The sequence below is a fragment of the Ambystoma mexicanum genome, chromosome 10, assembly GCF_040938575.1.
Source record: "Ambystoma mexicanum isolate Mex_15411 chromosome 10, UKY_AmexF1_1, whole genome shotgun sequence".
NCBI classification, from domain to species: Eukaryota; Metazoa; Chordata; class Amphibia; order Caudata; family Ambystomatidae; genus Ambystoma; species Ambystoma mexicanum.
This window is the reverse complement of record NC_090932.1, coordinates 1,565,789,117-1,565,815,002: the sequence shown is the minus strand read 5'-3', so window position 1 is coordinate 1,565,815,002 and position 25,886 is coordinate 1,565,789,117. Positions and strand designations below refer to the sequence as shown.

Below are 25,886 nucleotides of genomic sequence, written 5' to 3'. Positions count from 1 at the left end.
GTCTCCACGATCATCAGTCTGGCTTCAGAGCATCCAGAGGCACGGAAACTGCTCTCTTGAATACCTGTGAAGTCCTGCTCTCAAATCTTGATTCTAACTCTCCTACTGTCCTCATTCTCCTTGACCTCTCCACTGCATTCGACATGGTGAACCATACCAACCTGATAAATTGTCTCTGCAATATCTTGGGCATCACTGATCAGGCCCTGGCGTGGCTTGCCTCCTTTCTCTCTGACCGTCTATCCCACGTGGAACTAGGGCCCTTTCTCCCTGCTATCTCGCTCTACTTGCGGGGTCCCTCAGGGATCAAACCCATCCCCCTGGTAATATCTACATGGCTGTCTGGCCCACTTAATCTCTTATTTCACTTCCAACTTTCAATGTTATGCGGATGACACTCATCTCTCCTTCAAGCTACCCTCAGCTTCTTCTTCCTCACTCATTCATGACTGTCTGTCCGGAATTCAGTCATCGTGTGCAGCTAACAACCTCTGCCTTAATACCAGTATGACAAAGATTGTTTTCATTGGGATCCCTGCTCCCATTTTCCCACTTTCACTCTGCCCAGCCTCCCTTGGCCCTGCACCCTCACCCTCCACTGAGGCAAAAACCTGTGGGTCATCTTCGATTCCACTCTGTCCTTCTCACACATCTCAGATATATCCAAAAAATTCTCACTACCAACTGGACCTCCTCCGAGGTATCCTACCTTTTCTCACTTTCCCACAGAGACTCATTGTCTCCAGAGCTTTGGTTCGCTCTAGACTTCACTACTGTAACAGTCTCTTTCTTAATCTCCCTACTTCTACAATCAGACCTTTACAACTCACCCAGAACAGAAGCGCAAGACTTATCCTTGGCCTCAAGCCTAGGGACTGTATCTCTCCAGCACTGAAACCCCTTCACTGGCTCCCCATGGCTGCAAGGATCAAGCACAAGACCCTCTGCATAGTCCAAAAGACTTTCTGGGGCCGGGGCTTGCACTACTTAAAACCCACTCTTCCTAAATACACGCCCTCTAGAGCACACCACTCATTCTCCTCCAACTCTCTGAGAGTGAGCCGTTCTTCCAAACAGAGACTTGGGGGTAGATCCTTATCCTCTGCAGGGCCACCCTCTGAAACAGTCTCCCTGCCTCTCTCTGTCTCAAGCCCGATCTCCTTAAATTCTGGAAACTTCTCAAGACCTTGCTCTTCTCTTCTGCCTTCACTCTACTTCTCCCCTGCTAATCTCTGCACTCTACCTGCTACCACCTCCTTCTGCTCAGCTAGCTGACTGGTTGCCTGGCTCACCTCAGAACCTTATAGGTCCCAGGCACCCACACCAGTGCCTGCACTTGGCTCTGGGTGGACCGCTCTACTTGCAGCACTACGCACTTCCCTAAGAGATAACTCTCTGCACTTAAACCGGCCCTCGTGGACCAGGCACAGTTCCCTTCGCCCATCACTCACACTTCCTGTCTGGCACTTAAACAATCTGAATGCACCTTACCCAGTAAATTCGTTGTCTGTCTTTCCTTTGTCCCCCCCTTGCATCCCCCCACCCCTTTGCACCTGAAACACTTGCGTTAGTGGCACATTATAAAGGGACAATAACCAGCTCATACCCCCTCCTATCCTAACTGCTGGTCTCGCACTTGCATTATTGTCATTTGTTATGAATGTTTCCCCTCGGACGCCCACCCACCCAGCTCCCCCCGCCCCAACTACCTGTTAATGCACTTGAATTAGCAGAAATACCGTCAGGCCTAGTATGTTTATTATTATTGTATATCATTCTGAAATGTTCAGGGCCTTATGAATGATTGTATCCCATGTTCCCCTCACGTCTTGGAGCGCTTTGAAGCACTCGTTTTTGTGTATAAACGCTTTATAAAGAACAATACAATACAATAGAATACAATAATATGTAACACATTTTATGTAGTGCTTCCTGTCACAGGTAACTGCAAATGCGTAGCACTCTGAATAACCGATGTCGGCATTATCCAACCCCACAACGCCCAGGTTATGGACCGCAGTGGAAGGGAGAAGCAGGTGGATGAAAGGTTGAGTCAACCATTCAGCAGGCGCCTAACCCACTCAGCTACCTTGTCAATATCAATGCACTGATATTACTTTTTTTACAACTGTATTGCAGTTTACCGCATTTTACTTTGTACAGGCATATTGTCATTCGGAAATGAAGAAGTTAACTAACAAGACCAAGCTTTCCAAAACAACATACATTTTACAGATTAAATGTGCAAAGATGTTCTGTTGTGCCAGCCATTACATCACTGTGCAGTGGGCATGGTACCAATCAATCACACATGCCATACAAACCCGCCCCCATTACCACCTTTCTATGCTAACATTTCAGTTTTGCCAAATGCTTAATTTAGGAACTGCATTTAGCTCCACTGGGAGCAAACAAGAGTTTTCTTAGCGCGGCAGATGCTCCTCAAAATATACCCAATCAGAAATGGTTGCATAAAATACATTTAAAAAACAAGGTCCAAAATGCAAATAACTTTACCTATTTTAAAAAAGATTATATTTGGACGATGCATTTATTTTTATTTATTTTATTTACTACACATTTGTATTGCGCCTATGCACATGTGTTTCCATGTGCCACAAGACATGCTGGGGGGAAATGACATAGGAAAACAACAAAAAACAGTTGTATTGGCATTGTGACAATCCTACCGTGCAAGTACAAGACAAGGTGATCAGTGCCCAAAGAGAGGGGGGTGGGCAAGAGCTGGGGGGGCCAAGACGGCAAGAGACAGGGGAAGGGAGGGTAAGTGTGGTGGGCAGAGGGTGGACCAGGTTATGGCTAGTCCGGGGAAGGGAGCAAGAGGGCAAGTGCTGGAATGGGATCCTGTGGGGACTGGTAGTGGGTGGTCTGTCTGGCCCCTGTATGACTCTGAAGGGACCAGGCCCCAGACCCAGGGGCAGAGGGAACGTTTAGCACGTGAGGTGGAAAGGGAAGCAAGAGGAGAAAAGGAAAGTCTTGAGAGGTTTCTGGAACTTAAGAAGATCCGACTCAAGTCTCAGGGGAGTAGGTACGCCGTTCCAGAGTGAAGAGCCAGCCAAGGAGAGGGATCTACCTCCAACTCTCTGCGTGGAGAAATGTTTGACCTGCAGAGAGTTGGAGCCAGAGTACCAAAGGACTCTGACATGGAGGTATTTAAGGAGAGAAAGATGGATGTAGACAGGTCCCAAGCTCCGGCAGCCTTGTGGATGGTGCATACAGACTTGAATTTTATCCTTACGGTCACCGGGAGCCAATGGAGAGATTTTAGGGAATGGCATCTTTCCCATTCGAAGATGACCAGTAGTTTTGGCTTATTTCCAGAGAGCTTCCTTAGAGACAGTCATCCAAGATGGCTGCCTCCATGGAAGAGCTCAGAGCTCAACGATTTCCGAGATGGCCAGGGATAGGTGGAATTAGCCATAGGGATTAGCATTTCTAAGGCTAGGGAATGGTAAGGATTCAATAGTCGAGCAATTATGTATCTCTCCTCAAATGTCACTTCAGTTGGAAAAGCATTACAGGCCCTCATTCAAAGCCCATATTTGAAGCTCTTTTTTTAATGACAATAGTTTCAGCTGAAAGGTAGCACTTTCAGAACCACCGAATAGCCCAAACTAAAAAGGATGTTACAGGGGGTAGGATACTGCACATTTTATTTTTCTGGCATGCAGGATGGCAATGGTCTTCTCATACACATGGATCGGATAACATCGCTATTTGCAAGACCACAATAGATAAACTAGGAGAGAATCCAACAATGGCTGGACCAATCACAGCCTCAGTTTGGACTTGCCACCTCAGACAAGGATTCCAAGACCACACAAATGAATAAGTGCAGTCACACAACTCACTTGGAATCTTAAAATGTACTAGCCTGTACAAATTTGGTTCCATAGAGCCACTGTATCACTCGCCTTCCATACAATCATGAAAGATAGAAGGAATCCGTTTGTGTCAGTCTCACAGACATGTGCAAATACGCCTGCAATGTTTAAATCAAGAACATCCTCAAGAGTGGACTCACTTGGGTCAGCCGACCAAACATCAACATAAAACCACCCCTAGAATCATCATAACATGGAACTCAGAACAGCAAGACCACCTTATCCCTGATGGATACCAACATGGCAGGACCTCTGCATACAGCTCACCAGCAGACTGGAACAGAACTCCAGCATAACAATAATTTGTGGCGTTTCATATAGCACCACATACCAGAAATTCAAGTTTCATAGCACTTGGTAGTAGGTGTTAAAAATGATCATCATTACCCACATTTGTGATAATCAGTTTATGACTTCATAAGGATGAATGCGCAGGTCAACCAGGAGGGATATCAAACCCTTGTCTGAGTGGCAGCTTTTCCTCATTGAAGAAGCATACACTATGTTTTAAGATATCCGCGCACCCTTAGCCCAGCTTATAGAACTCTAATAAGAGCATTCTTCAAGAGGCCCCCCAAACTCAATGTCCCACTTTTAAATTTACTAGCACCGTTTTACTACATACAAAGACCCACCACACTCACTGTAGCTTTATGCCAAAAAGCACCGCCTCCAACACATTAACCTCTGTAGGGCTGCCTAGAGTTCACTGCAGGGCCCGCAGAATCTTGAGGAATTTCATATTTGGTGCCCCTCATGGCTGGTGGATTTCCCAAAGGCCCAGAACTGGCAGCCAACAAAACATGGTTTCTTCCCTCTGGATATAATATGCACCCAGTTGTCACCATCACAACCCACATCAAATCAGACTGGCGCACAGAACTCCGGTTCTCGGCCTACACTCATCAACACTAAAGGTTTCGCACATACTTCTCTCTCTAGACCATGATCCCCCTAATTCCCCATTCTCCTATTTTCACGGACCCATGCACCAGTGGGTCGCCAAAGAGCACAGGTGTGTTTGAGAAGAAAAACATCAAGATTGGTCTCGGCTTCCTGGTCTCTTAGCACAAAAAAAAGGAAAATTACAAGATCATATATTCTTTAAGCAGGATAACACTAAGAAAAACCAGATGGTTCAACAGTTGTATCCAGCCAGCAAATGACTTATTTAATTTACAGATTATACATCCGAGATCATGATATCCTTTCGCAGTTTCAGGCTGATTCAGCAAACATATGGGCACTGCCCTCAATGCAGCCATACTTGCGCACATTCTAGAAACTACTACATTTTCAGATTGTGGTCCGTAATAAATGGCCTCTTTGGACATGACTGCCACCTTTGACCGTGTCATCTGCAATCACTTGTGGAATAAAATGACTTTATTGGGCATTCCCTCCCATCTAATTCACATAATTTCCAGGTTGCATTCTCACATCAATTACAGAGTGTGCATGACCCAAGAGGGTGCACTCACTGATCCCATCCCTACTTTCATGGATGTGATGCAAATTAGCATCAGTCTTATTTAATCTTTACTTGTATGACCTTGACGAAATATAGAACCAAGACAATATTTTTTCAGTCAGATTAGGCAAACTGCACTTACATTGGATGGCTTTCGCTGACGACTTGATTTCTTTTGACAGGACAACGTGGTCTACAAAATAAACTGAATCTATTTATGATCTATGCAAAAAAATGTAATCGTATGGCTAATCCCATTAAATCCAGCATTGTAATCTTTACTAACAGAAAAAAAGATTCCTCAGTTCAAATGGTCTATTGGAGGCACACCAATAGAACGCGCTCTCACCCTATGATACTTAGGCTATAACTTATGTGATACTGCGTCTCTAATCATGTGGAAGACTGTGTTAATCACAAAGTAATACCACTGTTAAAACAGATGAAAATAATATACAGAAAGTATTGCAAATTTTCAGTTCTCCCTGTTATTGAATTTTAAATCTTCAAGGTTGAGGCAGTTATACTTCATGGTCTAGACATGTGCCTATTAGACTTAGACAACATCTTGGATAAATTACAGGGTAAGATATGGAAAGGTACATTGGGTATAGCGAGTTTGCTTCCTAATTCAATCTTGTGCAATGAGCTTGGGCTTAGTGCTTTAGCTTCTAGACGCCATTGGAGATTGATGACCAATTACTCCAAGATGCTCAACTCCACCCCTGTAATTGCATGTATGAAGATCTGTCACAGATGCTCATCGACTTACATCCTAAATCTATTGCATGGTTTGATACGAAAATGAAGAAACGTATTAATAAGAATCAATGTAAACTCGCAAAAGCTATGTGCATGTCTCCCTTATGTGAAGAAAAAACACTATGAATATGACTTGGCCAATACGATTGAAACCAACAATGGTTATAGCTTCTACAAGGAATGTGCCCTATTTGAGAGAAAGAGAAAACCTCGATCCCTGTATCTACTTAACTTCCCATGTGAGAAAGCTCGAACACTATTTACCAGACCTAAACTTAACCAAATTACTACCAATGAGCAAACTCATCCTTGGCAGCACAAAAACCGCAATACGAACATGGGCATGTGTCGTTTTTGCTTATGCGATAATGAGCGTGAAACACTAAAACATTTGGTTACGTTTTGTTCGCATTTTGAAATGGATCCATGGCGATACTTGACAAATGTATTGTTGGTGAAACTAGGTTTTCGATGGATTTTCTATGGACTTGATGTATGTGGGGCAAAAACATCTCACTAGTTCTAGCACTCGCTCGCCTCCTGACCATGATTATTGAGTAATTATCTCACCTAGCACGTGTCTAGGGATTTGAACAAAGGCCTCTCTAATCGTATAGGACCAACTTGAACATTTTTACTAATTCTATCAACGCAGTCTATCTGTTGTCTTCTGAATATTAAGATATAATAAGTTCAATGGACTTGTTAAATTAGCTTAAAATCCTTGAATAATGTACGACTCACTGCATATCCAGGTCTATGTTGGATTGTTTACTGCATGTTTTACACAGCGATCTTGCACAAAATAGTTGATCTCAATTTTAGGACCATGCACTGCTTGAGTTGTGAATTAGTGAGTTTTCACGGGCCAAGCAGCAAGATCCTTTCCAATTCAAATATGTGAGTTGTCCCGTTGTAGGGACTGTTTTATGCATTATTATATGTATTGTTTCAAAAGTGTTTTATAACTGTATGATCAAACACTAGTTGTTTATATTGTGAAACCTTTGTCATTTATAACGTGATTTTGATACAAGATGTTTGTAAAGGTTTTTGTTTAAACCATATACAAATTAAAAAAAATATACATATGTTTTACATTGAAGGAATGGCAAACTCTTTCTGAAGCCATTTGAGCAGGGAGTCTGAGCTGGGATAGTTACCAAATGTTGATAATCAATATTTATTGGCAACCCTTAAGATTGGATGCCCAATCTTTTAAGCAAACGTGATAATCAATTCTCTGACTGGTTTACCACTACAGGATCTGACTGGATAATCCTGGGCGGTGACCTCGATTGTACATGTCCAGACAAGAGCTCTCAGAATTTGAGAACATTTTAATCTATTAAAAATTCAGGAAAGGAGATGGGCCAGAGTTGGTAAATTTTGATATGGGGTTGGCAATTGAGAATGCTTAATGATAATATTAGTGGTGATGGCCGAGTGTGGATAGCCCGAGTCGCCATACTTGGCATAGGGGATCACATTTCAGTACAATTTCCTATATTTTTGTATAAGCTACCATGTTCCCCAAAGTGAAATATCTATAACTAAGGATATAGGACGGGAGGGTGGGGGGAAGATGGCAGGGGAGCAGTCATCAGATTGCTTGGAACGTGGACATGGATCATGGGATTCAGCCCGCTGTCCAAGTAACTTGATTGGTTGGCTCCCCTACCCCATGTGATAGTGCAGGTAATACCAGAGTGATAATGCGGGTGATAAAATTGGTTATATGTGATATTTCTGCATTTTAAAGGCCAAGCCCAAAAAAGACTGATTTCCGTCAGCCGATTTTGTGTGGCCTTTAAAATTCTGAAATTACATTTTCAATCTCCCCACCTCTACTGCCCCGGGAAGGCGAATCCCAACCCCACCCTCTGCATTTCCTGAACACTGGGGGGGGGGGGAGTTGCACCCCCTAAACCTCACCTTTCATCAAACCCCCCTCCCAGCCCAACACATTCCCCCTCCTTTCCCATGCAGTCATGCCAACACTAATTTACTGCCCCTGGCCCCTCCCTTCCCCACCACAAACATTTCTCCTCCTCTGCCGCATAGACACACACACGAACACAGAAAAAACACATACCTCACTCCTGCGACTCTCTCATCTGGCTGCGCCGTCAGTGCCTGCACACACTCGTGTGCACCAGAGGTATGACAGGTTGATTTAGAAAGACCGCTCAGAGCAGCCTCCGAGCGGCCTTTCTAAATCAGGCTTTTTTCTGGGGTTTTTCAAATGGAATTTTATCTCTATAAGAATCAAATTAAGTGCTACCTTAAGATACGATCCAGACAGTAACATTTTCACCTCTCGGGTTCTCCAACATTTAGAATTATAGGCTAAAGAATCCAGGATACTATCAAAGTTCCAAACAGGCTTTAGAAGAGGGCTGGGCTGTTCCCTTAATGGCCTCATTGTTAAGGTATTACAAGCTGAAGCCTGGGTAAAAAGTATTCCCCACTATTTGTGGCTTGTGTCAATTTGGTTTCAGTTTTTGATCAGGTGGACCGAGGCTGGTTATAGAATAAACTTTGTAAGTGGAATTTTCCACAAGGCTTACTGAAAACGTATATTCTTTTACATCAAGAAACAAAATGTTGTGTGTGTACAAACTCTTCTGGGAATTATTCAAACCTCAATAGAAACCTAACTTGGTTAGAGGCAGGGTTGCGTTCTCGCTCCTGCCCGCAACATATAAGTGTCTGATCTATTTGATCACTTAAGTAAGCCCAAATGTTTTCCCCCTAAATTAGGCTGCTATCACTGGGGGTATTTTGCATTGACGGATAATGTAATGCTTTTTGACACTACCCCGATAGGTTCACAATGATTGCTGAGAGAGAGCTTGAGAAATATATTCAGGAGAATAACTTCCCAATTAATGCTAATAAATTGGCTATTTTGATTAATAAAAGTGACAGGAAGACTGAAGATTTAGGGCTAAACATCTAATTTTCTCGTTGAAGATGAAATCTCCCATCAGTGGTTCAGATAGAAACAGTACTATTTAAATACTGTGCCTTCTCCATCGTTCCCCAATTACTTTTTAAAAGGCAAGGTTTGTTCTATCGTTGTTATACTGATTGGCCGTATTTACTTCTCCTACTAAAAAGGACCTGCATTGACCTTTTCAGTCCCTCCCTATAACCCTATTCGTTTAGAACTAGGGCTCCATTTTATCATCTGTTACAAAAAAATGATGTTTTTCGGTAAGATAATCCTTCTGATTCAAAATACCTTATATGGAGATCAGAGCCATTTATTTGTTAGGGGTATCCTGACATCTTTAGCCAAATTCACAACTGAATGTTCACACCCTCCTGAGGAAATAGATCTAAATAGTGAAATGCTAATGAATAATAATAACATGGTAAAAATAAGAGAACAAAATTGGATCTCACAATTCAATTCAATATCCGGGTAAATAGTTCACAAATGCCTACATATCTAGGAGGTATGATGATCTACCATATTATACACGCTTTCCTGTTCGTAAAAACCGGATTATCTTCATGCGTTTTAGATTCAACATCCGGAATTCACTGGAATAATTTGGGCCATGAAGGTGTTTAGCACCCACTGATAGGTGCAGTTGCTTATATAAAATTCCATATACTCCTGAAACATGGTGCCGTTTGTAAATGTACCTATAAGTATAGATCAGAGCTACTAATGAAACATGCCTGGAATATTGACGCACATCACTTAAGAGAATTTTGCTTAGACTTGCTTGCGGATAATCAAACTTCTTTTATCATTGCTCTTTTTACGATGATACAATATGAATTTTTGATGTATAAAAATTGAATAATACTTAATTGTGTTATGTGTATTTTGGATGCTTTTAGGTTTCCTTCTTTGTAGCTTGTTTATGTCATTAATATTAATTGTTTCTGATACGTTTGTTATGATATGTGTATGTAAGATGTGCAAGGTTTTATTAAACAAATGCAAAATAAATCAATAATACATTTTATTTTTTAATGGATCACTTTACATTGTAACCACCATGGCAGATTTCCCTTTGATAGTAATAAAAGTCTGACAAGAACACAACATGAATATATTGCTTCTTAGATGAAGTCAAAAGTATGTTAGCAACATGTTACTGATAAATAGAGGCCGGTTGTATGGTCCCTTGTTCACAGACGTGCATTTGAAATTACATGCTGCTCCGTCTAATCCGTAGCAAGGAAGTAGAAAGTATGATGCTTATGTTTTTAGCTCACGTCTCGGACCTGGGCACAGGTTTGAATCCTGGCAGGGGCCAGCTCAGCCCATTATCCTTTTGAGGTTGATAAAATTACCATTAAATTGGCTGATGATAAAAGCTATAATTACTCTAATTAGAAGTGGAAGGAATACAACATGACGCACTATTATTATTAGTAATTGAAGTACAATTTTTCAAGGGTGAAAGGTGGGTTCAATGTAGGGATTTTTAATGTTTGTGCAAGCTCGGCCATACTAAAGACATTTTTATTGGTGCAAGTGCAATTTTGCACTGTATAAGCATTAGAACAAAGATTGCCCTGGTGCAATAAACATATCCTTTCTATGCATTTACTTGAGAGCAAAGTTTGCCCTAGTGCTAATACTATTGCAACGGGGGACAAACATGTCCCAGGGTATTTTCTTGCATTCGGGGAGCTTTTGACAAAGTCATAATACTGTGCAAGAATGCACTGTACGGGTGCAAAGTTTCTATATTGAGGCACCAGAGTGATGGCAGGGGGAGCAGCGGGAGGGCAAGGGAGGGAAGTGTGACAATAGGAATTGTGAACCTTGAATCCGTTGGCCCTGTTTCGTCCTGTGTTTAGTGCGTCAAAAGATTTGCCTCCAGCCAGTCATGTCTGTTTCTTTGTTATTGATGCAGGTTGAAAGAAAGCATGTCTGTTCTTTCTCAGCATGCTGTCCTGCATCCTCTACATAGAAAATGCCAATTGTGCCCTATGGCACATATGAATTAAATCAGATTGGTAAATAGCATGTGACTAGGTCTTGGATGTTGATGCTGTCATTCAGTGTCTGAATTGCTCCTAACCTTTTGAATGCCCGGGGAGATTTATCATTGTGTGGACAGTGAGCATGCCAGGATCTGTTGCAAGACCTTTCAGTCTGATTTTGGCAACCATGTGTTGCAGGTTGGTTGCCTGCAGGAGTGCAGTGCAATATCTGTGACAGCATCTCCCAGTCTTTCTCTAGCCGGTGGATGGCTTGCAAGGATTATGCATTATTGCGGAGGAATTCTATCACAAGGTGGCCTGGTCACTGCTGTGCTTCTGTTGAAATTGCTCTCTGAACTTAGTCATCTACAAGCCACGCCCTCCTTTCTGCTGTCTCAACAAGTTGGTTACTATTTTGCTGGCCTGAGGAATATCTTCCAAAATCCAAACACATCCCCAATACCCCCTGTCCTCTCCCAAAGCACATGCACATCCCACCCCAACATAAGAAATGTGTCCTCAGTGGGATGTCAACATTCCTGCAGGACACACGCATGGACAATATATGTATCCAAATACCAGGCTGGTCCCCACCATTGGGGTGGAGGGGGAGGGAGGTAAGAGTCTGTCGCTGCTGCTCTCCTTCTATTAACCAGAACAAGACAGGATCCAACCTCCTTCAAGAAATCTGTTTTTTCTCTCGGTGTACCGCCACTAGTAAGGGCTGGAGCGGCTCTTACAAATGCACAGAGAAAGAGAGAGACAAAGAGCGAAAGAGAACACAGAGAGAAGATAGAGAGGGGGGGACAGAGAGAAAGCAAGAGAGAGAGGGGGCAAGAGGGGAGGCAGACAGTCATGTTGTACTATGGGAGAGGGGAGCCCTAACTTGGTAGCGACCAAGGTGTAGAGGGGTCTTTTATAGGTAGCTGAAATACTCAAGGAATGTACAGAGACATTCTCCTTCCTGAACTGAACAAAGTATAAGGAATTAAAAGTAAATGTAAAGGATAACGGTGGGAGTAGAAGTCTATAGAGATATTGATACAGTCTGCAATGTTGTTTATGGAGGTCACAATGAAGGGGAATTGTCACAAAGGGTGCACATATTGGAGTATATGAACCAATCAAATGAATGCTAAGAAAAGTCTAACTCTTAACAATAATGTTGGCATAAAGACTTATGAGTTGAATAACTCTGGGAAGTCACTTGGATTTTTTTTGACAGAAAAAAATATAAACGAAGACCAATGACATCTAGTAAGCATGAGAATGCCACCGCTGTGGGTATCGATATAGCAAATAATTTAGATATTTGCAAATCTAAAACTATCTGTGACAAAAAGAACAGTGTGACTAATGACGTAAGGCACTGTCTCTCTCTTCGTACCAATCCTACCTAACATCAATTGATATTTTTCTGTCCACATAATTAATGATTTGTACATGTATGTAATGAATGTATTTGATACATAATATGATTTATTCACATACGTTATGAAAGTGCAGTAACATTGAGCCCAGTTTTGAGGAAGGCTTGCGTGGCCGAAACACGTGTCAGCTCAAATGGGTGCTTAATCAATTCACAAATAAATTGCACATCATGAGCAAAAACCATTCTCGAGAGAATTTTTTGAATGCCTGGAGTACAAAGTTACAAAACTTAAATTTAAGGAAAGGGTGCGCCTTACGGTATTCTGGGATGCGACAGACATAACTGTTTCTTGATCAAGTGATCTATGTCGCAAGGAGGTAACCCTCACACCCAATATTTGCTGTCAATAAAAACATGTGTCTAGCTTTTAAAGCGGGGGTTTGCAACCTTTCTCTCTCCAGATGATCTGGACTGCAGCTCCCATCAGGCCTAACCAGATTAGTCAATGGTGAGGGATCATGGGCGTTGTATTGATATTGATATTTTATTTCTATCACGCTCGTACACAAGTGTTTCAGAGCGCGACAAGGCAAGGGAGGGGAACAGGGGAGAACAGAACAGCGAACTTACTAGGCCCAGTGACATTGAGAAGGCGCAAGTGCATGGGAGAGGGGGAGGGGAAAAGCGCATGGAAGGGGGGAGAAGTGGAAAGTGCGAAGCAGAGGAGAAACAGATAAATAACAATAAATAAATAATAAAGGCAACAAATAGTGGTGATGCAGCCAGCAATTTGCAAGTGCTAGGTTTAAGGCAGCAGACAGGGAAGGTCTGATAAGTGCAGGAAGAAAAAGGGGGGGCTGTATGGGTACAGATACAGACTCCAGTGTAAGGGGTGGCCTGGAGGCAGTGCGGAAGGGTGGCTGGGTGAGCAGGTACCTGGGCCCAAAGGACAGAGGGTAGGCCAGGTGCACGGTGACAAGAGAGAACAGATCAGCAGGGGGGAGTGGGAGCTAAGGCAGAAGCAAAGAGGAAGGTCTTGAGGGTCTTCCGGAACTGTAGATAGTTCTCCTCAAGTTTTAGAGTGGCAGGGAGGCTGTTCCAGAGGGAGGCCCCAGCCAAAGACAGATCTATTCCGAGCTCGTTTCTTTGAAAAACTACTGACCCTGAGGGAGTTGGAGGTAGAGGAGCGAAGAGCTCAAGAGGGGAGGTATTTGTGGAGGGATAGCTGAAGGTATTTTGGACCCAGGCCCCAGAAAGCCTTGTGGACAATGCTGATGGTTTTGAATTTAATCCTTGCATCCACCGGGAGCCAATGGAGAGATTTCCGGGCTGGAGAGATATGATCCCAAGGCTTGAGGCCAAGGACAAGTCTTGCAGTCCTGTTCTGGATTAGTTTCAGAGGGCAGAGAGTAGAGGCAGGTAGATTTAGAAAGAGGCTGTTACAATAGTCCAACCTAGAGAGAACCAGATCTTGGGATACCATGAGCTTCTGGGGGAAAGAGAGGAAAAGCAGAGTACCTCTGAGGAGGTGCAGTAGGAAATTTGACTTTTTAGAGACCTCAGAGATGTGGGCGGAGGAGGAAAGGGTGGAGTCAAACACATTTGATGAGCCACAGGTTGAAGACTGCTGTTATAAAGGTATGAGTCTTAAAAGATTGCATGCTGGCTGAGTGCTTAAAAAACACCAAGGAAAACAGACACACAAATCTGGGTTCTTTCAATGGTGAAAAAAACACAATTGAACCACTCCTTAAAATTCTGTCCCTGCTGCATTGTAATCCCCAGGTGCAGCTAACTATATCCCTAGGTAAGGCATAGAGGGAGTACTGCAGTATAGCTCACCACATGTAGATTAACAGCACAAGGCACTGGAACATGGGAAAGAGTGTGGACTGGAGGTTGTGGATCAGAGCTTCAAAAGGAGCAGGTGTCAGAGTATCATGGCCGGGTGGGTACATGTACGCACAGCCCTGGATCTACCAAAAATCATGGATCTGCAACCTCTGGCTCCCCAGATGTTCTGAACTACAATTGCCACCTGCCCTACCCAGCTCAATCAATGGTGATGGATCATGGGAATTTTAGTCAAAATATTTGGAGAGCCACGAGTTTCAGATCCCTGGAATATCCGATTCCATGACCTTCAAATGAAGCATTACTGAACCACCCGAGATCTCTCAGCGTATCTGCCACGCCCCCATTTCATACCTGTTCTATGATATTTTCAAGTATAGTAGTGTTAGGAAACAGCTGGTTGTGTATACGCGGTGCCTCCACTGCCTTCTTCACATCATAGCCAAACCAGAGGGCATTCATTATGACCTGCAAATGGGAACAATCATCAAACATATAAGCATCCGGCGCCTCAATGAGCAAAGTTTATTTATTTATTTATAGTTACAGTTTAATTTGTCATGGTGGCAGATTTCAGTATTAACACCTTGTTTTTATAGAGTCCAAACCTCCCCTCCAGAGGAATGCAAATGCAGTTGTGCAAGGAGAGGGCATGCTGTGAAAACAGTACAACCTTTATTTCACAGACCATATAAAAGGGGCATCTCGTTGCCACTGCATATGGGTATTCTGCGCATGACAGGCACAGTAACCCACTAGGCTAGCTCACAATAAGGAACAACGTTGTTCTGAACTCCATGTAGGAAAGTAAGAGTATCCTAAATCTTACCTCAACGGTTTAATCTCCTGCTACTGCATTTCAACTACAAACTGATTTTCTGCAGCCTTAGGTCAGAATCCAGACAAAGCATGAGCAAGCATGGGCAATGCCAACAGTTTTGGCGTTTGTGTAGGCATGGGATAGGCTCGACCATAATGTCATTAACTTGCTAATGTTGGTAGCAGCTGCAAAATGGTGTGAGCACTTGGGAATATAGTAGCAGTGCCTGTAAATGCCTCTTTAATACCTATACACAAGCCAAAACCGTTGGCTTTGCCAATGCTTGCTTTTAACAGGACTTGCGAAGGGCACACATACTGCTTATAAATCAAGTGGCTAAAGGCAAAGTTTATCACATTTAAAGGGGAAATTAAGCCATTAACATGCAGAAGCCTGCTTTGAAATAACACTTGCTAGAACTTGGAGCACAATGCTTGAGGGCACTGCTTGATAAAGCTAGTTCCAAGAGAACTCAGGAGAGAGAGGCAGGAAGTTGATGGGAATGCCCATAGGGATAAGCATGGCCATTGGCAGTCAATGGGTGGGTAAATAACCAAACAACTACAAGGTTTGTCTTTCTATCCCATCTCCACCTTTGCTGTACTCGAGTGCAATAGTTTGGGCTTATAGTGGTGCTTTAGCGCCACCTAAAAGCCAAAACAAAAAAGGGCTGCAAGCAGCGGATGCATATACATTGGCTTTCTACTACAGCCATCACTGGGTAAAGGCAATCTGTTTGGGACGCATGAGAGCTGTTTAAGAGGGTAAGTGCTGTGTTCAAACTCTGCTTATGGAGCAGGGGGCACTCAAGATATGCTACCCTTTCTAATGCCTGAGCCAGCCGCCGTCTCAGGTTTACCAGGTCCATGTGTGATAAACGCATCCAGTCCTGTTACTTTTTTATTCTTGGAATTCTTGAACTTGTACTCCTAAATTTAAAATGGAATAGTCCAAACTATAACTCCCAGAACACTTAGAAATAAACAGGACTGTGTGGCTTTCTCACACATGGAATTGGGAAACGTGAGAGCTTTGTTTGATGCCCAGTAGGCCTGGGCAGATTATATCTGGTAGCAGAGGGGGCGCTCGAGGACTGTCCAGCCTTCCCATTTTCCTGACAGACGCCATGAATGACAAACATGGCCTCCCATTTCCCTTGCTTGGTCAGTATGAGGGCCCATCTGGAAACCTGGCAGGGTCACTGGGGAAAACTCTGTAGGTTCCAATCAGTGGAACATATCATGAGTGCTTCATGATGGCACCTGGGCAGTGGTGGAAGTGTATGAAAAGAAGTAGTGTAACTATGTTCCCTGCTGGCCTGCTCCACTGCCCACCAACCACATCGCCACGCCCCTCCCACGTGCAATCCAAACCCGCAAACATATGCGCCTGCTGTTAAGGGAATGTTCAGTGCAGTGCACTCAAGTGCACATTTCAGCTTCTTCCTACACTTCTATTTTAAAACTAAGCCATTCCGGAACGGTTTCTTTTTCAAATAAAAGTATAGGAATGGTAAAACTTAAATAAAAAAAGTAGAGGAGCACTGCTCCCAACCGCTCCCACCCCCTTCGGCCACTGCATCTGAGGGATGGAACAGGCAGATCCAGTCTGCTGCATTTATCTCGGCTCACACATTGCCAAGAAACTGTATGTGATGACATCTTGAGGTCTGTCTCGTTGGGTCCGATTCTTTTCTGATTCTTTGAAGCTGAGCGGGCACTCTTATTGGGCTCATTTTGTAGGAGGAGCGGTGAAGCAAGGCGTAAAAGCAAGGTGTAATGTGCTTCCTACTTGGTTTATAGTTTCGACATATTTTGAATTATTTTGAAGGCACAGAAGGGGCAGGATGAATGCTTCTGCAGGGCCTTACTCTGACGTTTTCAAATTGCACTTTGTTTTACTGCAGCAGGCACAAAACTAGAGGCGTAGACAGGGTAGGGCCTGATCGGGCAAGGCCCACCCAAAATCTGTAAATGCCCATTAAGTAGCGCTTTGTGGGCATTTACAGATGTCAATGTCACTGCAGTGGGCCCTACTACATTAGTTTTGCGCCGCACTAGTTAAACAATCCTGGCTACGCCTCTGTACAAAACAATGGATTCCAATGGAATCCATCTCTATTTAGCACTTGGTAAATGCAGGCAGATTCCATAGGAATCAATTGTAAATGCTGTCTGCACAGCATAATTTGCAAGCCATATTTGCACTAAACGGAGCGTAAAACTGAAGACCAAAGGCGATTTTGCCTGTTTTTACTCTTTACTTTTAAAATTCTGATTGGTAAAAGTTAAACTGCATGCAGGGAACCCAACAACTTGCATGGCCGCCTCCAAAAATCGGGAGATTTACCACAGCGGAATTACCACTTGCAGGAAATGGGGATATACACCACCTTGCCACCACTCTTAATCCTTTGATATGTCCACAGGACTAAGTGGCAGTAACAGGAACCGATTTTGGCTACAATTCATCAAATGTATTGCCGAAATACCACCAAACTCATAATGCGTTTCTGTGTGTAATTGCAATAAGCTTTACAGACATACCTTTTTCTTGTTCGGCGTTTTATTTGTTTATTTAATTGAAATGAACAGAGCTTCGCCCAGAAGCACTCTACAAAGGACATCTTGATGGTTCACGCAGCCCCAGTGCTGCTTATTTTACAAACCTTTACAAGGGCATCATATAGTAGATAGTACGTGAAACAGACTGGCGGTGGGGAAAGGAACAGACAAGAGTGAATGGGGACAGCACAAGGCAGACTTTAATGGTGTAATTCATAACATCCAGCGCACAAGTGGCACACGTGGCTGGCGCACAGTGTGCACGTACGACAGTCTGCACCAGCCGCGTGCGCTAAAATACATTTCCGCGCACAGCGTATTCATGGATTTCAACATCCAAAACCAGCCGTGGCGCAGAGTGGCGCAGCGATCCTGCAGCAGCGCCAGTTACGCCCCAACCCCTCCCCGTGCGCCATGCACAATGCGCACAAATCCCGTACATGGCGCACAGGCCATTGGAGCAGCATACAGCCCCCCAACCACGAAAACACCTGTAAAACTCCTAGCGCACCCCTCCGAATACATGTACACCCCAGCGCGGGGTGTTTCACACGCGATTGGCCCTGTGCGAGCGTGGTACGTGTATTTCGGGGGTGCGCTGGGAGTTTCACACGTGATTGGCCCTGTGCGAGCGGGGTACGTGTATTACTAGGGTTCGTGGGGAGTTTCACACGTGATTGGCCCTGTGCGAGCGGGGTACGTGTATTACTGAGGTGCGCGGGAAGTTTCACACGCGATTGGCCCTGTGCGAGCGGGTTACGTGTATTACTGGGGTTCGCAGGAAGTTTCACACGCGATTTTGCTGTCAGAGCGGGGTACGTGTATCCAGTGGGGTGCGTGGGGAGTCCCACACGTGAATTGGAAGTGTGGGTCCTCCCAGGTGTCCCCTCTACCCCCTCCATGGCCCCTGCAGGCAGCCCACACCACAGGGGACTACCCTGCACCCCTGGTCATGTCCCGCAGGCAGCCCATCCACCATGGGCATGCCCCCCAGCCAAGCCACATGTCACCTTGCAATATGATCACCAACTCATGTCCCCCAGCACCCACACCCCCCAGCAGTGAGGGGCACCTGTCAGCAGGCCCCCACTCATGTCCCCCTGCACCCCCATCCCCGGCAGTGAGGGACACCTGCCAGCAGGCCCCCGCTCATGTTCCCCCAGCACCCCCAGCAGTGAGGGGGACCTGCCGGCAGGACCCCACTCATGTCCCCCTACACCCCCACCCCCGAGCAGTGAGGGGGACCTGCCAGCAGGCCCCCACTCATGTCCCACTCAGGTCCCCCTGCACCCCCACCCCCCAGCATTGAGGGGCACCTGCCAGCAGGTCCCCACTCATGTCCCACTCATGTCCCCCTGCACCCCCACCCCCCAGCATTGAGGGGCACCTGCCAGCAGGCCCCCACTCATGTCCCACTCATGTCCTCCTGCACCCCCACGCCCCAGCAGTGAGGAGCACCTGCCAGCAGGCCCCCACTCATGTCCCACTCATGTCCCCCTGCACCCCCACCCCCCAGCAGTGAGGGGCACCTGCCAGCAGGCCCCCACTCATGTCCCCCTGCACCCCCACCCCGGCGGTGAGGGGCCCCTGCCAGCAGGACCCCACTCATGTCCCCCTGCACCTCCACCTCCCGGCAGTGAGGGGCACCTGCCAGCAGGCCCCCACTCATGTCCCCCTGCACCCCCACCCCCCAGCAGTGAGGGGCACCTGACAGCAGGCCCCCACTCATGTCCCACTCATGTTCCTATGCACCCCCACCCCCCAGCAGTGAGGGGCACCTGCCAGCCGGCCCCCACTCATGCCCCCCCAACACGTCAACATGACCCACAATCATGGCCCTCATGGCCACCAAAATCCCACGGCACGCCACCCATGCCCAAATAACCAACAAAGCATAACATACACCCCACATTGAAATGCCCATTACATGAAACAACCCAAATGGCATGTATGTACATCAACACATGTCAGTCACACACACACACACACACAATGGGTGCCAGTCAATGTGAAAACCCACATCGTGACATGCATGAAACCAATGAGAGAATACCACACATTGAAGTACGGGAAAAAATGTATTGAACAAAAAATGTGGTGAAAGAAATTCAAAGACCAAACAATGGACATAAGGAAAACAATGCAGAATGTCACATAATGATAAAAAAAGGAAATCAGAATCCAAAATATATGAAATCAAAAATGTCTCCAAAGTATCCAAACAGAAATGAAAAAGTAAAATCCATTGCTCCATGGAAAAGTCTAAAAAGAAAATGCCGACAAATCCACACTCCAAGTATTTACAAGGATGAAATCCTGGGTCCATGAGCCCAACTGTCCAAATGAAACCTACAAAAATACACTAATGAAGAACTATATACAAAAATGTGGGGTATTGTCCAAGCGCCCAAAAAAAAAATGAAAACCAAAATGAAACCTAACACTTACTAACTAACTAAATATTTACAATGGCAGCGGGCTAGTCCGACGGCTCACTTATTGATGTCCTGGGCCAGGGCATCATCGAACTCCCAATCAATGTCCTGGAGGCGGTCCTCTTCCATGGGCCCGAGGGTTCGCAGGGACGATGACATGTTGACCTCCAACTCCCTGCGAATTGCCTTGAGGCACTCGGCCCGCCTCAGTGCCCTACGCATGGAGTTCTCTGCCATGACCATTGTGAGCCGTGCCTCTTCCGCCCGCTGCCGCTCCGCATTTATGGCGTGGCCCAACCAGTGCCACACGGAAGACACTTGCATTCCTGGGTCCTCCTGCCCTCTGGCCGATGCCTGCCCCTCCGATGTTGAAGGCCCTGAGCCATCATTGCTCCCACCATGTTGCTGCTGCTGCTGTGCCTGTGCCTGCGCCCTGGCTCTTGCTGCCTGCACATCCTCCTCCGGCTGGGGTGCAGTTGTGGTGGCCACCCCTGCTGGACGTCTGACTCCCGACTGTGGCAAGGATGTGTCCTCCACCAGCCTGGCCGCTGGGTCAGAGGCAGCTCCACAGGGTACCCAGGTGATATATGGGTGGGAAGATGGCATGGAGGACGACTGGTGCGTAGGGGGTTCAGGTGAGGAGGGGGTCGCAAGAAGGTCCAGCACACAGAGGAATCCAGCACTGGTGACCCGTCCCAGTAGGTCAACGTGGTCAAAGAGGCATCCGAGATGACGTGCAGTGTCTTCACGAAAACACCACAGGTCACCTCGCATGCCCCGTTGACGCAACACTATCCCAGCCAGGACAGGCTCAACCCGGTCCCGGATAGCCACGTCCACAGGGAGAGGAAGGCCAATTGTTGTGTGCCCATCCCCTCCCTGAAAACGGGTCTGGACGTAGGCATCCCTGCTGGTGCTGGATGATGCAGTCACAGTTTCAGGGGCAGGATTACACACAGGCACCTCCGCAGCGGCCTGCGCTGCCTCCTGTCCCTGCCCCTGCACTGCACCACTGGCACAAGTGGAATCCCCACCTCCAGACCCCGTGTATGTCCCTTCCACGGCCACCTCCTCCTCCAAATCCCCCACCAACCTGGATGACTCCATGCAATCTTCCTCCGTCGGACCCTGTGGGGTCTCAGCTGCCCATTCTGCTGCAGAGGAGTCCATCTCCAACCTCCGCCTCTTGGACCTACCCTCGTTAGCTGCAGCCTGGGATGCGGCACCAGACTCCTCACTCCCCGAAGAGATGACAATCTGGGAGGGGAGCCGGGCCTTGCGTCTCCGGCTGGTGGTGCGATCCCTGCTGCTTTGCTCCACAGCACCCTCTCCGCCCTCTTCATCAGTTGACGCTGCAGACAGGGAGAGATAGAACACAGGCATCAGGGCACTGTACAATGGACTGATACACACATGACAGTTGCACATGAGTGGCAGTGTCAAACTTCAGACATGGCATCACACTCCCTAACACACATGTCATTTCTACTCACACACATGAGCAATTCCACAGCAATATTGCGCCAGGCAGCACCATCCATACACATACAACAGCATCAGCATCCGAAGGTGAGCCTGACGTCCCATGAAACACGGGGAGTACACAACATATGCACACACACCAACACACTTACATGCATGTGTACATGTCCACCAACTGTCAGAGTGATGAGATCGCCATCCATGTTACATCTGGCATTCAGCCTTCTACATGTCAGTGCCACATGCATCCATGTTGCATCACAGTTGCACACTTGTCAAATACACACACATGCACATGTACACAGTGCAGATACATGCAGCTGGAACCAACATCCATGTGTGACACCACAACCATGCCAACGTACATACACAGTAATTCAAACATGTGTGCTCACACATCTGCATTTGGCCTGCATGCTTATCTACACATATACCATCCATGTGTCTCACACATGAGAGGACTCGCATGTGTCAGCCTCACACCCCTGTACATGCACATCCATACATGGCCCTACAGAAACACATGTGCAACCTGCACACCACGACATGCACAGCGTCCAACCAGTATGCATGTACACTTACCGCTCGACTCCTGACGGGTCTGCCTCTCAAGGACCTGGACGTGGAGCGCTGGGCTTATGCGTTCCAGGACCCTCATTTGGTGGTCGGACAGGTGGCCCCGGGGCCCTTTGGCATCCGCTGCCTTCAAGAGGCACCGGGCCTTGTCGAGGTTCCGGGACCTGAAGTCTTCCCAGCGCTTCTTGACATGTTTGATGTTGCGGACTGCCACCCCCTCCTCATTGATGGCAGTCACGATGTCCATCCAGATCCTGGTCCGTCCTTCATAGTCGGCGCGCAAACTTCCAAAGAGGGCATCATACTGCCCCAGGACGTGCTCCACCATGACACCAACTTCCCTGGCACTGAAGCTGGTGGCCCTCTGCCTCTCTGGCTGGGGGTTGCCAGTGGTGCCTGATGGTGTTGTGCCCGACATGGTAACCCCACAGGCAGGTGTGAGTGGGCAACTGGGGCTGGGCTGTGGAGCAATGGTATCCCAGTCGGGAGTCTTCTGTTCCAGGAGGGGTGGTCACAGTAACTTCACCCTTGGCTGACGTGCAGGCAGCAAATAGCAGGCACATGGGCAGCAGACAGGCAGGCAGCAGCAAATGGCAGGTGGGAGTGTGCTCGGGGCTCTTGGGGGCAGTAATTCGGCCTTCCGAGCAGGAGCGTGGTCTTCCGTGTGTTGTTGCGTGGCCAGCTTGATACAGAGTGATTTGGCACGTGAAAAAAGTGCACGTCTGCGTGTAATTCGAGGAAAGGGCCTTAGTGCGTAAGCGCGTCTGTGACGTTACGTGCGCACGGGTGTTTCCCTCGTGACGGGTGCATAGTGAATCAGCACGTGAATACACTGCACGTACGCGAATTCATTGGACCGAAGGCCCTTTAGCGTGTAAGCGCGTCTGTGACGTGACGCTTAAGGGCGTTTCCCTCAACACGGGTGCATATTCATCGTACACGTGCAAAAACTGCACGTCCGAGTGTCAGCTCATGTAATTGGAGGAAAGGGCCTTAGCGCTTACACATGTAAGTGACGTTGTACGTGTGGGCCGGTTTAATAGGTACATGTAGGACGCCATTTACTTATACATGCTTTTCGTGGAGAGCGAGTGGGTGAATTTTGTACTTCTTGTCGGTTCACACGCGATTACTTCACAGCGTTTTAAGTTCGTACTCCCTGTTACCTCTGACAGCGTTCAATTTTCTTGTTGTGCCGGTTTCCTCAAACAGCGTTCACTTCTTCTTTTGTCCTGTTTCCTCAGACAGCGCACAATTCTTCTTTTGGCGGGGGTGTTGCCAACGCGCACACGCGCATATTTTTCACGTTCTTTTTCCAGGCATACGGTGAGTCACACACGTATTTACCAACTGTGCTTGCCCCGTGTGACGCGTACCCCTTCAGAGGTCATTGTAGCTGCGTGTATTACGCGTACGATTATTTTTGTGTTTCTGGGTGCCACAGCGTAGTGCGGGTTCATTTTTCCATGCACGTGGTCTACGAGGGGTTGCGTGCACGTTCACTTTTGTTTTTAGGGTGCCTGTGCGTGCGTGACCCGTCATTTTTCCCCAGGGGACACAGACAGCCTTGCTAGAGCACTAGGGTACGAATTCCATCTAGTACCCTACCCCTTTCACACCCAATTGCCCAGGACAATAGTTTACTGCTACTCCCATACACACAACAACATCAGTGCCATGGTTGGGAGGCGACCAAGCGGTAAGGGAGGCAAAGGTGGCCGACCTTCAAAAGGTGGGCGTGGTGGGCACGGTAGGGGATGCGGCTAGGATTTGCAGGGTGCCCCTAGACCCCATGTGTGGAGGACCAATCAGGGACACCCATGCCCTACCCCCCATGGTTGTGGGAAACGTAGCTGACACCATCCCAGCTCAGCCCTTGTTGGACCGGCCCATTGTGGCACCTGAACCGGCACAGGAAGACTTCCAGGCTGACTTCCAGGTCAGCAAGTCTAAGCCACGTGTGGCGGTGCAAGTTGGTGTCACCAGGCCACGTGGATCTGGGGCAGCAATGTCATCTGCTGCCCCAAGTAGGCAGGTTGGGGAGGCTGCAGGGGCAGCTGCAGCTCTATCCATCCCAGCTCTGAGTCTCCCAGCCGGGACAGTGTCGGTCCAGGTCCATCCAACTGACGTTGCCCCTGCCAACATCACCCTGTAGTCAATGCCTGCACCAAGACCTATGGTCATTGTGCCTTCGCACACTCCTAGTACACAGTCCACCGGCGCTTCTGCCCCTACTGACCAGAGTGGCGTAAGCCACTCAGGATCCGCACCACCTTTGAAAAAGAAGAAGGGAGCTCTGGCACTACAGGCTGAGACCCCAGACACGGCTACACACTCCGGCACGTCAAGGAAGCCTAGCTTTAATGACGCCGAACTTGATGCACTTGTGGCCTATGTGTCGGCACATAGCCGCAAAATGGTGGTGCCTGCAGGGTGCCAGACCACACCTGGACAACGTAGGGCACACTGGCAGACCATCGCGGACCACATTAGTGCCCTTTGATTTGTGAGGCACACAGCTGATTGCTACAAGCGGTGGAATGACCTGAAACGCAGAGCAAAGAACAAGCTGGCCTCAAATCATGCCTCTACTCTGGTGATTGGTGGTGGGTCTCCACCAGAGGACAACCAACTCACTGAACATGAGTCTGTTGCTGGAATCTTCATCACAGAGGAACAGATCCAAGGCATGGGAGACCTACCTGATTACGACGCATTGTCCGGTGAGTGCCCATGCATGTGTGTGTAATCCATGTGTATGTTGTTTGGGTGACGGGTTCTGATTGAGTGCCAGGTGAGGGTGTGTACTCCAGAGTGGTATGGGTCACCCATGTGCTTGCTCAAATACATTCACGTGCCTTGGATTTGGGTATGACAGTATCTCTTCTGCCCACAGTAGCCAATTAGCGCCACATTACTGCAGTTGCCCTTGAAAAGTCATCTTGCAACAACATTGTTCAGATTTTTTCAGTGTTCATTTAGGCTGATTGTTTAAATTCTCCCATTTTTGCTATGCATTTTTCAGCCCTAATGCCACATATGTGACATGCTTCTGTCATTGATTACACCACAAATTGGGTCACATTTGTTACCTGGTTATGTGAATGATTAGATCATTCAGGCCGATAGAGTATTGGCCTGCTCACATTTATTTTTAGGGCCTGTTTGCATGTTGAACATGATAGTTGTTTCTTGTCATGTTAAAGTGACCAACCATTGATGGGTACATCTGCCTACAATCACTGTATTATTGTGCACTGGATGGGTTGCAGTGTGTGGCACATGTATATTTTGCCACACTATTTAGGATTTTTCATCTCATCATGTCCATCTCACATGGATGGGTGACAGTACTCATTCGCTGACATATCGCTGTAGTTGTCTAATGTACCATGGCTATGCTACATGTCATCTGTGTGCTGACAAGTGTCATGTATGTGTATTGGACATGCCACTCACAGGCTAATGTGTGATGCCAGTGCTACCCACCATGCAGCAAGTGTGTTGCTTTTTCATCTTGGTGTCCTCAGTGTCTGCTTTTTGCCTCCCCTTCCAACTCATTGACAGTGCAGGCATGCCAGGGTTATAGTCATGTGGGACATGTGTAAATCATGTACAGGATCTCTGTCTTGTCATGCGTGTGCTATGGTGCTCATGTCTGTTTCCATTTGTTGTATTTCATGTTTTTG

The 25,886-nt window shown here is 46.8% G+C and overlaps 1 protein-coding gene across 4 annotated transcripts in view; it reads right to left on the bottom strand.

Annotated features, from left to right (window-relative positions):
- Nucleotides 1-25,886, bottom strand: part of GGT1 (gamma-glutamyltransferase 1) — a 417,662-nt gene that overhangs the window by 8,914 nt on the left and 382,862 nt on the right. For all 4 annotated transcript variants that reach the window (XM_069619870.1, XM_069619871.1, XM_069619872.1 and 1 more), the window contains one exon: nt 14,675-14,788. In XM_069619870.1, coding sequence (XP_069475971.1) covers nt 14,675-14,788 — 114 coding nt within the window. The remainder of the gene's footprint in view (nt 1-14,674; nt 14,789-25,886) is intronic.